Source organism: Furipterus horrens, unplaced genomic scaffold (genome assembly GCF_987537825.1).
Source record: "Furipterus horrens unplaced genomic scaffold, mFurHor1.1.pri manual_scaffold_11, whole genome shotgun sequence".
In the NCBI taxonomy this organism is placed as follows: Eukaryota; Metazoa; Chordata; class Mammalia; order Chiroptera; family Furipteridae; genus Furipterus; species Furipterus horrens.
Genome location: NW_028327181.1, coordinates 9,720,178 through 9,735,121, shown reverse-complemented (window position 1 = coordinate 9,735,121; position 14,944 = coordinate 9,720,178). Strand labels below are relative to the sequence as shown.

The 14,944-nt window shown below is 43.8% G+C and overlaps 1 protein-coding gene across 8 annotated transcripts in view; it reads left to right on the top strand.

The window, feature by feature from the left end:
• CIT (citron rho-interacting serine/threonine kinase) overlaps window positions 1-14,944 on the top strand; it is a 151,440-nt gene that overhangs the window by 120,226 nt on the left and 16,270 nt on the right. For 2 of the 8 annotated variants that reach the window (XM_090292496.1, XM_090292495.1), the window contains exons 28-39: window positions 3,092-3,232; window positions 3,905-4,012; window positions 5,936-6,053; window positions 6,312-6,476; window positions 9,566-9,703; window positions 10,260-10,440; window positions 11,063-11,154; window positions 11,672-11,776; window positions 11,988-12,157; window positions 12,858-12,902; window positions 13,352-13,432; window positions 13,589-13,724. In XM_090292496.1, coding sequence (XP_090148622.1) covers window positions 3,092-3,232; window positions 3,905-4,012; window positions 5,936-6,053; window positions 6,312-6,476; window positions 9,566-9,703; window positions 10,260-10,440; window positions 11,063-11,154; window positions 11,672-11,776; window positions 11,988-12,157; window positions 12,858-12,902; window positions 13,352-13,432; window positions 13,589-13,724 — 1,480 coding nt within the window. Of the gene's footprint in view, window positions 1-3,091; window positions 3,233-3,904; window positions 4,013-5,890; window positions 6,054-6,311; window positions 6,477-9,565; window positions 9,704-10,259; window positions 10,441-11,062; window positions 11,155-11,671; window positions 11,777-11,987; window positions 12,158-12,857; window positions 12,903-13,351; window positions 13,433-13,588; window positions 13,725-14,944 lie in introns of all 8 variants that reach the window. The other 6 variants (XM_090292494.1, XM_090292493.1, XM_090292492.1 and 3 more) reach the window with 3 other exon arrangements.

Genomic DNA, 14,944 nt, shown 5'->3' with positions numbered 1-14,944 from the left:
AACCATTATGAAACATAGAATGATCGTTATTGGCCTGAATGGGGTTGTGGTGCGTACCCTCCAAGTATGTGACCATGGGCTTAACCCAGTTGTCCTTGTCCTTAGGTACAGAGACTTGTTGATGGGGCCAGAATAAGAGTCTTGGAGCTAGAAAGAATTTTTATGTCATCTAGCCCAAATTCTCAACTCTTGGCCTCACTGTTTACTTTATCACTGCCATTGGCAGACTTTACTAATTGATCTTTCTCCCAAATCTTTCCTCTTGGGCCCTGAATGGCCTCAGAAGCTTTTTCTACATGACACTTTACAGCCTCTGTGATTCCATTGGAAGTAATGCCAGAGACGAAAGTCCATTTGCTAATCCTAGTCAAAGTAATTTCCTGTCCAAGGTAGAGAATCCCTTCCCCAACGTTCCTCACAGGTGGGTCTCATTGGACCTCAACCTACATACAGTGACTTTGGACAGCCCAAACCATTTTTTCAACAACTCTAATTCTTAATTTTTCTTACTTTGAACAAAAGCTTGTAACTTCCACCCATTGGTTCTATTAGGTTGAAAATTTGCAAAGAGAGAATTGTTTAATATTTCCAGCTGAAATAGCACATTAATATTGATTACTTGATTATTCACCAAAATAACTAATGTTTAATTAGCACTTATTACATGTCAGGTGCCTTTCTGAGTACTTTTCATGAGTTAATGCATACAGTCCTTGCGACGATTCTGTGAGATAATGACTTGTATTATCTCTGGGTGGTCAATGAGATGGTCAAGTTGCCCTCCCACTCCAAACCACCTGGTCTTTTCTAAATGAAACATGTCAAGTTTGCGATGTTCTTTTCTGGTAGATTTATCTTTTCAAAGAGAGTTTCTAGGAGTCCACGTGGTCTGAACAGCACGGAATACATGGGACATCATCACCTCCCTTCAGGACTCTGTAAAGCTCTGCGAGTGACCTGGGCTCTTTGGGGAGCTTTATCGTTCCTTGATACCCATTGACCTGTTAAGTCACCACCTGTCCTTCCACAAGTGGTTTTTTTTTTCTTTTTTGATATCTTTATGTCCTGTATTTATTCAGTTGAAGTTTTTAAAAATACCATCCTATTGAACTTTCTCTTGTTAGTTTTCATTCGTCCTTCCACCACTATGGTTGTTACATGCTCTGGTTTCTATCATCCAGCTTCTTCATGCTTCCTCCCAGTCTCATGTCACCCTTGTCAAATTGTTGGGCAGATCTAAGCACATAACTAAAGCCTTCCTTTCAGTCTGACACTGACCAGGGATAGCCCCCATTTGCCTCTCTCTGGGAAGCAGGTAAATGGTTTTAAAAATCATTTCATTGATCACGAATGTCATTCCTGTTTTTTACTATGGTAAATAAGGAGCCTATTTCGTGGAAATCTACAAGATGGTTGCTGTGTTTAGGAGAAAATCTTGGGCCTGACTGTCACCAGACAGACTCTTGTCCCCAGCGCGTGTTCCTCTGCTTCCTGCCTAGTGATTAGTGTTGTCCTAAAACAGTGGGAAGAAACAAAAGAGGGTAATTTGCAGAAGAAATCGCTTGTGCTACAGGGGGTGGACAGCTCCCTTGGAGAAGTTGTCTTAGCTGTTTTCCTTCTTCTTGTTTTTCAGTTTTATTTCAGGGGGTTCTGTGGTTTGATTGAGAAATTCCAGGTTGGCTCACAGACCAGGTGATCTCTGGCTAGGAACAGTATCTCTTACCTGTGGAGGACTGCTTGGGGAGAGGCTGGCGGAGTAGGTAGGGACAGGAAAGGCAGATGGGAAAGAGGGGGGCTCCTGAGCTGGATGGAGGAAAGAATGAAGGACAAAGGAAACGGCACTGAAGTTCATTAGGCACCTGCTGTGTACTCAGCACTGCACTAGTATGTCACCCAGCGAGGGGAAGTTTTATACTCACTTCCAGATGAAGAAACTGAGGTTCCAAGAAGCAACAGGAGCTGCCCATGGTCGTATGACTGATAAGTATTCATATCAGTATTTAAACCGGGGTCCCTAACATTCCAAAGCCCCGGTTCGTTGCCTTAGGCTGTGATGCCTCTCAATGGGAGGGCAGAGAAACACAGGTGAAGGGAAGTGAAGTAGGACGAAGAGGGTCAGCAGATTCTGAGGTTGCTAGTAGCTCTCGGTCTGCTGGTCTGAGAGCACTGACATTTGCCACTGTCTGTTGGAAGACTCCCATGGTGAAGTGTGTTGCTTTTAATTAGCTCTCTGTCCTTAAGTCTGCAGAGGGTTCAGGCCTCCCGGGAAGAGAGGTTTTGGGCCACAGCAAGTGTGGTTAGACTAAACCAAGGGTTGGAGGGAACCAAGCAGCATCTCATCAGGATAGCTGCTCTCTCCCGCTTTTTACAAATAAGCATTTTAGGAAAGAGAGCCGTAAAACCAGTATCGTTATAGCCTTCCTCATTTTTTGGTTGATTTCCATTGTAAAAATTGGAGAGATTTCCAGCTCAAAACTATTTTTAATATAAACTGAAAATTTTTCCTTGGTTTTACTGACACTTATACTGAATCTGGGATCATCCTCTACCTTCGTCCCCACTCTGTAGAAATATCTCCTATGATTGTGGCTGTTTGCATGCTTATTGGTGCCCTTCAGCCTGATGAGGGAGCCTTTAAATTCGAAGTGATGTGATTCCCCTTTGCTTATTTTCCACAGCCCAGACAACATGATTTCTCCTAACAGCGAATTGAGATCTTAAAACCAAAAAATAAGGACAAATTGGAACTTAGTTGTCAAGGCACTAAGTCTCATAGCTTTAGGTGTCAACTCAAACGGCTCGTACTCTTATTAAATACCAAAACAGCGTTCATTGCAACTCTGCTGGGGAGGCAGCCCCACCAGCCTGGACCTCCTGTGACAGTGGACACTTCATGACCTGCTGGCCTTTAGAGATTTCTGTGCAAATTCTCTTTAACTATTTATGAGTCAGTTGGTAATTCTGGAATGAGATGATTTCAGAAGCTGAACTCTTGGTGCTAGGCCTGAAACAAGGTTGGAATAGGAACAGTGTGGGAAAAAGCTGTGTTGCTTGGGGTAGCGAACCTTTCTCTGGCCTTCCTTTCCCCTAGCAAGCCAAGTTACAGCAGCAGATGGATCTGCAGAAGAACCACATTTTCCGTCTGACTCAAGGGCTCCAAGAAGCTCTAGATCGGGCTGATCTGCTGAAGACAGAAAGGAGTGATCTGGAATATCAGCTAGAAAACATTCAGGTGAGACCTGGCAAAGGGAATTTACTTAAAAATTCCCTTCGGAGGCAAAGCCTGGTGGCTAAGCCGTCTGATGAAATAGTCCGTATCTTCATGTTGTGCCCTGTCCATTGTATATTTTCCCCAGTATTTCATTATGAAAATTTCCAAACATTCAGAAAAGTTGTAAATTTCCTATAATGATTACTCCTGAGATTCTGATGTTAACTGCCTGCTATTTTAAATTTTTCACATATCTATCCATCCATCAGTCTGATCCCACCCTTTTTTTTGGCTATAAGAATAGGGCTAAGTAAATAAATATTGACTGTATAGAATTTTCATATGCTAGTACAGTATTCCCTCACTTATCGCAGTTATTACATTCTAGACTCCCCCCCGCCCCCCGCAAAGTAGGAACCTTACATTTATTCTACACTCTTAAACCTACGTAACTTTAACAACATAGGTATACAATACCGCAAAATCCCGCGATATAGCGAAAAATCCATGATAAATAATTTAATATAATATTTCAAAAAGTCCCGTGATACAGTGAGGCCGCGATAAGTGAGCCGCGACATAGAGAGGGACTGCTGTATCCTAAAGACTTTATTTTTTATTTTCTTAAAGTACCAAATTTAAAAGTATAGTTCTTTCTGGGTCTGAGGTTATTTTTGTTTTCATGAATTTTAGGTTCTCTATTCTCATGAAAAGGTGAAAATGGAAGGCACTATTTCGCAACAAACCAAACTCATTGATTTTCTGCAAGCCAAAATGGACCAGCCTGCTAAAAAGAAAAAGGTGGGTCAACCTGTTTGAAAAGTGGGGAGTTGACATTTTCCCTGATTGTTATGATTCCCTGAAAGCCACGGTGATAGATAATCCAAGAAACATTGAAGAAAATGAAGTGTACATTCTCTTATTTTATTTTGGGTTGAAATGTAGGTTTTGAGATCATCAGAATAGCCCTTAAAGAGAGGATAGCATTATCAACTCTGTAACAAACTACTTTATGTTCATGACCTTTAAAATTGTGGTGCCTGTCTCTGTTTTTTTGTTTTTGTTTTTTTTTTAAACCTAAGATACAGGGATAGGGACAGGAGCAGAGAGAAAGGTTTATACATAGGGCACCGGACAGGACTCCAAAGGGGTTCTCAGCACATGTGTACGGGACTCAAGGGATCAGTAAACTGCAGGTATGGGGCTCTAGAGAGATTGCAGGTCACGTGTTTGGGACCCCAGAAAGGACTTAGAAGTCATCTAGCTCAGTCCTTTTGATTGGCTCTTGAAGAGACTGGGACCCAGAGAGCTGAAGTGACCTGACTATACATACAGTTATACCCTCCACTAGGTACTGCTTCATTCCTGTAAAGTTGTAGCAGACAAATTGAAAACTAGCCAAAAAGTTCCCCAAACAACAATGAACAGGGTTTCCTATAATATAGATGCACATGGGAAGATTTTTTATTTTTTATTTTTTTATTTTTGGAGACAGTGGAAGGGAGGGAGAAAGAGGGAGAGAAACCTCAATGTGTGGTTGCCTCTTGTGTGCCCCCAACTGGGGACCTAGCTTGCAACCCAGGTATATGCCCTGACTGGGAACCGAACCTGCGACCCTTTAGTTCACAGGCTGCCGCTCAATCCACTGAGCCACACCAGCCAGGGCGGGAAGGTTTCTTTTAATAAGCTTAAATAATTTAATAAGCTTTAATAATTTCTTTTAACATGCATCCCTAAACTGCTGAAGCTCTCCTACTACTAGGTTGCGCCCAGTGTTCTCAGTTTGAAACGTTCTCTGAGGAATTAAGTTACTGTCCAAAGGCATTCCTACTCCAGAGCAGCAGGGGCTGCGTGTTCCCCGGAAAAACCTCTAGGACTGAAGTGGGCAGTTGGTCTCAATGCTCCTGACACTGTGTTTACAGTGCAGGGATAAGGGAAGCATTCAGAAGCACCTCCTACTAAGTGGTGCCTGCAGGGGGAGGTGTTTCTTGCGCACTGTGTGACTGTGTTTGTTATGCTTATGATGTTTAATATTTTTATTTTAGCTGTGGACTGTTACTGGATTATGTCACTTGATGTAGTCAGGGTATTTCCATTTCTTTTTTCTTTATTTTTTATTTTGTCTCATTATTGCTGTGTTTTCCTTTTTTTTTCTTCCATGTATAACATATGTTCCCATTTGCCTTTTTTTGAGTAAGCCCCTTGTTTTGACATCATTTCAGCATTCCATTCTTTTTTCTTTATTTCATTTTATTTTATTTTTTTGCTTCCTTTTTAAAAAACACTCATCTCTGTGTCTTGTAACTAAGAATCTTGAGACAATTCAAGGCAAGAGAGATTTCTGAGCCATCTCTCCTGACTTCATCCTTCATTTCCATTTTTTGAGGGTAAAGAATCAGGAAATGGCTCTCCTTGGGAATGCTTAAGGAAGCGGTGGTGGCAACCCAAGCATCTTAAACCCTCGGTGGAAACTTGCGCACCCCTTTTTTTTTCCAGCCGGCTGGGATGGGCTGTGGCCCAGTGTCCCCTTTCCCCCTTCACATGCCATTTTTACTCAGTCCACTTACAGTGAGTATGCTCCTGGCTTTCATGGTATGCTCCTCCCGAGTCAGAGTTCCTTTAGCTAGTTTAAAGTGCCAGTTTCCAGGAGTTAGGAGATATCTCTGTTTCCATTGCTAGGGTTTATTTAGTCGACGGAAAGAGGACCCTGCTTTGCCCACACAGGTTCCTCTGCAGTACAATGAGCTGAAGGTGGCTCTGGAGAAGGAGAAAGCTCGCTGTGCAGAGCTAGAGGAAGCCCTTCAGAAGACCCGTATTGAGCTCCGGTCCGCCCGGGAGGAAGGTAGGGGCTCCTGACTCTCTATGACTGATCTCAAGGAGGTTCTTCCAGACTAGCTCAGCATCTGCATTTAGGCCCATAAGCTTTCAGTCCAGATATCCCAAGTCTGAAAAATTCATGGCATCCTTGGCGTTGCTGATTTGGTACAATGTGTGTTCTTTTGGTTTGGGGTCCTTGAATGATAGCCCAGGGGCAGTCCGCTCGGCTGGGGCCTCTTGGTGACTCAGCTAACCAAACGGTGCTGGGCTTCTCTCTTCCCAGCCGCTCACCGGAAAGCCACAGACCACCCGCACCCATCTACGCCAGCCACTGCGAGGCAGCAGATCGCCATGTCTGCCATCGTGCGGTCGCCTGAGCACCAGCCCAGTGCCATGAGCCTGCTCGCCCCGCCGTCCAGCCGCAGAAAGGAGTCCTCAACTCCGGAGGGTATGTTCTCAAGTGGCCGTTGGAGTTCCGTTGACATTTTATTTTCATTGACTAAGAAATGCAGACATATGGTAAAAATAACAAATAATATTAAGGCATAAAGAGTAAGAAGTAAGTCTTCTCACCCCCACGCCCCCAATCCTAGTTCTCTTACCCAGAGTCAGCCATTGTATTCATCCAGCAACGGTTTGTACATGGAACTGCATGTCTATATTATTCATATATTTTATATTATGTAATTATATTTAAAGGGCATGAGAAAATAAGCATATTTTTTTCAGCACTTTTTTCTTCTAGAAATATCAGAGCACATTATGCTACACACTACAAAACACCTTCTTTTAGTTAAAATGTTATCTTTGAGTGGTTCATATTAACACATGGATAGACCTCATCCTTTTCAAGGGCTGCATAGTATTCTGTGGTGTGTGTATATGATTCACCTGCCAAACCAGGCCCTTGCTGATGGACATTTGGGTTATTTTCAATCGCTCGTTAACCATAGACACCCAGCAGTGACCATCCTGCATCTCCGTGGGCATAATGGCTGTAGGATATGTTCTTAGGAAACAGGTCTTTGGGTTTAAGGTCATATGCTTTTTGAGTGTTGGGAGTTTGAACTGAGTTATATTCCTACCAACAGTGTGAAGAGTTTCCTTTGTGGTTTCAAAAGTACTCGGTTCACCCAGAGATGAAAAGGACTTAAAAATAAAGGCCAAAGAAGGTGGTTTGGGAAGTCTTAGGGAGAGTGGAGTAGAGCAGTGGTGTAGCATCATGGTATCACCAACAAACCTCCTTTAGTTGTGAATATGGATGGCTTTTTTTTTTAGTGATGATGTCATCTTGTTTTCTATGTTTACACAACACTGAGTCAGTCAAAGAGCTTTACGCTTAAATTCATTGAAATGGTGATCCTAACACAGGCAGGAATGGCTTCTGGCTCTGGTGTTCATTGAGGTGGCTGGGTAGAGTGACCCCCGAGTCATTTGTTGTACTGCTCTCAGCACCTTCTTTGGGTGTGTTGCACGGGAAGTTTCTAACTGTGTACACGTTATTAATTCCTTACAACTTTACGGTAAAGGAAGGGGGAAGGTGTTATATGGAGAACGTAATTTGGATTCAGAAATTTGGGTCCTTAGTTTTTCTCTTTATTTAGTTAGTTCTAGGTCACTATTGAGAGGGGGCCTATTAAAAGGGAAAAAAAAATCAAGTTATTAATTTTAACAGACAGGAATGTAAATGTAAGAATCTTTTTTGAGGCTTAAAAGTTTGGTTTTAACATGAGGTTATTCATGAAAGAAGGGAGAATTCTTCAGTCAACTTACATACTTAATAATTAGAAATTCTGTAATTCATAAGAGTGATTTTTAAACTGGATTCTGAAACAGTCTAGATATATCATTTCATCTGGAAAACTATAGTGTTCGTGACTAAGATATTTACTAATATTTGACTTAAAAGCATCTGCCCACAACATCTGTGCTATTATATAGCCAGTCTCCTATAGTAATACGTTCTTCAAAAAGCCTTAATTCCTAATAACCAGATAAAGGAAATTTTCAGTTGATTCATATAAATTAGATGCATCTGTTAGAGTTAAAATAGTTTCCCAGTCTGTAACTAACCTGATTTAATCGTTTTTTTAACAATGTTGTTGAGATAAATTCACATACCGAGGGGACCCAAAAAGAAACCCGTGATTATCTTCTGGAGGGTGAGCCCCTTGTAGTACAGGCTTCCCCCGCTAGGTGAGTGTTCTAGGAACCCATGTATATCAGTGCACGAGCTGGCGTTGTTGTGAGAGGCTGCGTTTGGCTTCAGTGAATTTTGTTTGAAGACTCTTTTCAACACGTTGCCCATTTCAGGATGAGTGATATACGAGTGCACCTGCCCACACAGCACTGAGTGTGCAGCAGTTTTTGACCCCCAACAGCATGACCCCTGTGCCTTACTCTCCCTGTTCACCCGATCTCTCCCGCCTGTGACTTTTTTTTGTTTCCCTGGATGAAAAAAGTCCTCCAAGGGAAAGGTTTTGCTGATGTGGAAGAGGTGAAAGAAAAAACAGAAGCACTAAAAGGCATCGAAATTGATGAGTTCAAAAACTGTTTTGAGCAGGGGAAAAAATGTCTCCCTAGGTGTATTGCATCAGATGGAGAATACATTGAAGGTGACTGAAGTTTAAGTATGTAAAAATACACAGTGTTTTATAAATTCTGTTTTTTTGAGCCCTGCCCCTTTGTATCATACAATCTACTCACTTGAAATGTACAATACGTTGTTTTTTGTTAAATTTATCAGGTAGTGTAATAACCATCACATTCTAATTTTTGCCCCCCTCCGTCCCCCCCAAAAATAATTCTGTACCCGGTGGCAGTCACTTCCCACTTTCCCCTTTTGCCCAACCTCTGGCAATCACTACTGTGCTTTCTGTCTCTACGGATTTGCTGTTCGGGACATTTCATATAAATGGAATCACACTGTATGTGGCCTTTGTGTCTGGCTTTTTTCATTGGGCCATAACATTTTTGAGATTTATCTATGTTGTAAAATTTATTAGTACTTCATTTTTTATGGCTGAATAATAATCGATTGCATGACTAACACATCTTGTTTATCTCTTAAGCTATCGATGGACTTTTGGGTTGTTTCCATTTCTTGGCTGTCATAAATAATGCTGCTGTGAACACTGTGCACAAATTTTTGTGGCTACATATGTTTTCAATTCTCTTGGGCATATGCCTATGAGTGAAATTTTGGGGTCATATGGTAATCCTATGTTTAATTTTTAAGGGAACTGCCAGATTGGGTTTCCCTAATGGCTACATGATGTGGAGCATCTTTTTATTTGTTTGTTGGTCGTTTATTTATCTTCTTTGGAGAAATGCCTATTCACATCCTTTGCTCATTTTTAAATTGGGTTACTTGTCATTTTATTATTGCTTTATAAGAGTTCTTTATGTATTTTAACTACAAGTCCCTTGTCAGAAATATGATCTGCAAGTATTTTTTCCCATTTTATAAGTTGTCTTTTCGCTTTCTTGATTGTATAAGTTGTAGCACTGTAATGATTTTTAAAATTTTTCCTCCAGAATTCAGTCGGCGTCTTAAGGAGCGCATGCACCACAATATCCCTCACCGATTTAACATAGGACTGAACATGCGAGCCACAAAGTGCGCTGTGTGCCTGGATACCGTGCACTTTGGACGCCAGGCATCCAAATGTCTTGGTAAGAACAGTGGTCGTGTGCTTGTGGTGGGCACCTGTGCGTCGCCACCTAAAAAAAAAATCTTTCTGGGGGAGGTGTTTTTTCCCCATTTGAAATTCCTTATCATAGAGTGCTTTCATTTTCAAGCTTTTAGTTTCAGTGGGAGGATGCTATTTTTCTCCTATTAGAGGAGTGAGTTTATATCTGTTTTCAGCTCATGTCTCCAACCTGCTGTGCAAAATGCCTTGGGCTTTGCTAATTTCTGGACCCCTTTTCACCAGGCTGGTCTCTCGCTCTCTTTAGGCTGCGTGCTTCCTGGCTCCAACTGGAACGTGCAGATGTGTCCTTTACACATCTGTTTGTGACGTCCTGGGAGAAGCCAGAACAATGGGATGGAGAGCACTTGGCTCTCTTATCTCCTCTCTCTGCAGAGGCCTGGCTCCTAGGGGAGTTTAGGGATTACTTTGGTGACTTGCTCAGACTGACAAGCCTGACAGGGGCTGGCTGGCAGAGGAAGGGAACGAATGGTCCAGGATCAGCCAAGCCCGTTTCCAGGTTGTTCTCTGCTTTTCCCTAGAATGTCAGGTGATGTGTCATCCCAAGTGCTCCACATGCTTGCCAGCTACCTGTGGCCTGCCAGCCGAATATGCCACACACTTCACTGAGGCCTTCTGCCGTGACAAAATGAACTCCCCAGGTCTCCAGACCAAGGAGCCCAGCAGCAGCTTGCACCTGGAAGGGTGGATGAAGGTGCCCAGGTATTGCTGTAGGGTGGCTTGGGCTGGGGCAGGTGCTGGTGAAGGGTGTCCCAAATATGCCCCGTGGCAATAGGGATTATTTTGAGCTAAAGGCACCTAAAAAGCAGCAGGTGCAAGCAGAACACTCTGACCTCCCTTTCCCATCCTGAAAATCAGAGATAAAAGTCTCTGTAGCAGGAAGAAAGAAATGTTCTTATCTCCAGAGACGGGGAGTCAAGGCTGACCGAGAGAAATCATGTGTTTCTTTGGCCTCCATGTACATTTTAGTTACTTTTCCACAATTACTACTTTTTGTTCAACTTAGTACGTAAGCACTTGGGCCTATCGGCTTTTCAGGTTTTTATTTTCTGATGGAGACACCCACGTAAAACAAAATTTGTATGCTTTTCTCCCGTTCATCTATCTGATATTAGTTGAATTCCTATGCCAGCCACAGAACCTAGAAGGGTTGAAAGAAGTTTCTCCTCCCCTGCACTGGCATGGAAGGCCACAAGTCACATCCACTCCTGATGCTTTCTAGAGAATTCTAGGGATGTCTTCTCTGAGATTCCTTCTTCACCTTCCTCCCGCCTGATTCCTCTGAGTTCAAACATTTCTTCTTTTCCATCTTTTTTTTCCCCAGGAATAACAAACGAGGACAGCTAGGCTGGGACAGAAAGTACATTGTACTGGAGGGATCCAAAGTCCTTATTTATGACAACGAAGCCAGAGAAGGTAAATTAATAATTCAGGGGGAATTTCATTGCACGTGGTGGACCTAGGTCTCCCAGTCTTGGCGTGAAGGCTTTGCTTTTCGGACTGCGTTGCAAGCCTTCTACGATTTTCCATTTTTGAAAATTAAACACGAAGTGACTTTGCTAAAGGTTATTGGTACGATACTCACGTCTATAGGTCTCCCCTCTGAAGACACTGCAGGGTGCTGCCCTGAAGATTCTACCTGCTAATACACCTTCCGAGAACTTCTGCCTCAGTCAACTAACCCATAAATCCGCATCGTCATCAGAAATTTGACTGTGCTACTCATCTGACACACTTTATTTTTTTTTATCTTCCCTCTCCACCTTCTCTGCACACCCTGTCCCCCCTTTGTTCTCGTGCGCCTCTCTTTCCACGCATACTGTCTTTCTCGCACTGTCTCTCTCGCCTTCTCGCTCTCTCTTTCCCTCTTTTCTCCCCTTGTTCTTGTTCCTGTTCTTTTGTTTTTCTTTCTGCCCTTCCTCTTTGCACCAAGCTGGACAGAGGCCGGTGGAAGAATTTGAGCTGTGCCTTCCCGATGGGGACGTATCTATTCATGGCGCCGTTGGTGCTTCTGAACTCGCAAATACAGCCAAAGCAGGTGAGAGGCAGGGGAGCCTCACCCCAGAGGTGGGCTGGGCTTGCTGAGTTAGCAAGGGCCAGAGGAGCACACAGAAGACTGGCCTGCAAAGGAGGCCCACCCTCCTCAGCTCTCCCGTTAGCCGTTAAATCTCTGATATCTCAGGGTCAGCTGTCCCAGCGAGAGCGGAGGAAGTCCACCCCCAACCTAAGCTCTCTTTCCCATCTCCTAGATGTCCCATACATACTGAAGATGGAATCCCACCCGCACACCACCTGCTGGCCCGGGAGAACCCTCTACTTGCTAGCTCCCAGCTTCCCTGACAAACAGCGCTGGGTCACCGCCTTAGAATCAGTTGTCGCAGGTGGGAGAGTTTCTAGGGAAAAAGCAGAAGCCGATGCTGTGAGTATGAAAACGGGTGCTGGAGCTCGTCTTTGAACAGTGGGCTGACTTGGGGGGCGGGGGGCCCTCTGGCTGCCATGAATTCCCTCGGACTCCCTCTCTGAGGGGTGAAGGCTTGAGACTGTCATGACCAAGAGTTTTGTGGTGACAGAGATACAGGTTCTCCGGTGGCTTGTCTGGGTATCATGGGTCCTCCTCCCACAGTCCTTTCGAATGGCGGAGTCAGCCTGGTGAGCCAACTCTTGATTATGGCAACACAGCAGCTAATGGATTTATGAGGGAGTCCTCTCTCTTATTTACTCTGACAAGTTTATTTGGTTTGGAGGCTTGAGTTCGAAGCACTCTGGCCATGAAGCGGCACAAAAGGCTGCCGACAGACATGGCTACTCTAGGCAGGCTTTGCATAACCTCCTCAATTGCTTGCCCACGGTTTGCTCTTCCCGTGGGCAGATATTAGAAACGTAGGTGTGTTTTGATTGGCAGCACTCCTAGAACTTCCCAGTATATAAACAGGGCTCATTGCTCATTGGCATTTTCTCCACCAAAGACCAAACACTTCATGTTTTAGCAGTTGGAAATTCTTAACCACGAATCTCCTGATAAGGGGCTCTGCTCACTGCGTAGACTTGTTTTAATGACCTGCTTCATCATTACCTGTGTCTACCTTTTACTGAAATCCACATTAATATGTGTATAATAGGGCCACGACTGCCTTTCCTTCGAGATTCTGCCCGCATGTGTTCAGGTAAAGGGATTGAGAAGCTTGTTGGTTTGCTGCTCGCGCTGTGCTTTGCACTTTTGCTGCAGCCTGGAGGGGGAGGAGCCTTCCAGGTGGCTCATTAACTTTTTGCAGGTGACATCTTTTTAGCTTCAGCTTATTTCCTACCCCAGAATATTTTCTGTCTCTTACACTCACTTGTGTCCAAGCAGAGCTATAACTGATGCTAATTAACCCCTCCAGAGATAGCGATAAGATTCATGTCTTCCCTTTTGAGCTCAGCTCAAAATATGAAGCAAGCCAAGAGCAGATGTGTGTTTCTGAGCAGTTTCGGGAGTAACTTGCCTTTCTTTTTGGCATTAAATGTCTCTCCATTCTTGCTTTTGTTTCTCTGGATGGTTTGGTCGTGAAAAGTTCATTCTCACCAGATCCTCTTTTATTTCCTTTTCCTTTGTTTTTTTTTCACATATGAAAAGAAATTGCTTGGAAACTCCCTGCTGAAACTGGAAGGTGATGACCGTCTAGACATGAACTGCACACTGCCCTTCAGCGACCAGGTAATGATGTTTTTTAGACACTGTCAGCTGACATCTGGCAATAGCCACATGCAGTCAGGAAAGGAAGGGCTACATCAGCTTCACTGCTTTTACTATTTGGGGTTGTTATGGTGACATGATGATGCTCATGCTCTGCCTTTGGACTTCTGCCCTCAGGTGGTGTTGGTGGGCACCGAGGAAGGGCTCTATGCACTGAATGTCTTGAAAAACTCCCTCACTCACGTCCCAGGAATTGGAGCAGTCTTCCAAATTTATATCATCAAGGACCTGGAGAAGCTACTCATGATAGCAGGTGGTAGGCCAAGGGCATGGCGCTTTTTCTTCACTTTTAAGGAAAACTATTTGAAAGCCAAATGTCATGCTTGTGGAACACAGAGACAGGCCATCCTGGTGGCAGGTTGGAGCAGAAGCAGCTCTTCCCTCTGTCCCTGTTCGTGCCCAGGCTGATGGCTCTCTCTGTTCAGTTTTGGTTCCCTTGGGGTCCAGCTTAGCACAGGCTGACACCCCCAGGGAAGATCTCACCATTATGCCAAGTGAAGTGTAGCGAGCCTCGGCCTCATTAATGTCAGACCTTTGCCGTCGTCGCATTAATGCCACTGTGAGCCATGACTCTCTGAGAGCTTGCTGGCTCTCTTGTTTCTCTGTGACTTCTCAGAGACCCTTTGTCTAGATTTACCACTTTTCAAGGTTTTGCCGCACTTTTTCTCTCTTTCCCTATGATACACAGACATGCTATCACTTTTTTGGACTGAGAGTCAGTTGCAGTCAGTTCTTCAGCATGTCACCAAAGGACAAGGGTATGCTCTCACATAACTGGCAAAAAAATTTTTCTCTCTCTTCATTGGTGGTACTATTTTTTTTTTAAGGCGAAAACAGTAGTTTAGTTTCTCAATGTTCACAACATCCACAGTTAGGTCTTGTGCTAGACACAGCTGGATGGATCCAGCGGCTGACCTAATGAGGCCAAGAACTGACTTTCTTGGTCTTTCAGCTCTTTTCCTCTGCTTGCTTACTTTGTTCATGTGTTTGTTTCTTTATTCTTACTGGTTTTCCTTCCTTTTCTTCCTTTCCTCCTTGACTTTATTCTTCAGAGAAGTTTTAGGTTCATAGCAAAACTGAACAGAAAGTACAGAGATTTCTCCCAACCACACACAGCCTTCCCCCACGATCAGCATCCCCCAGGAGAGGGTACATTTGTTACAGTTGCTGAACCTGCACTGACACATCACTGTCACCTAAAGTCCGTAATTTACATGAGGGTTTGCTCTTGGTGCTGTATGTGGGTTTGGACACAAAGGCCATGGCATGAATCCACTATGGCAGCACCACACAAAGGAGTTTCACATGGTACAGTTATGAATTCATGGAGCTGAGCCCTTGCTGGAATACATTGATCTGATACACCTCCCATCGTCAGATTTTATCTGTGCCCCCAATCAGGTCCTTTAGAGCATAGTGTTTACTCTCCTGATTAGCGGTCCAGTCTGGGATCATGCACTTCTTGTAGTCATG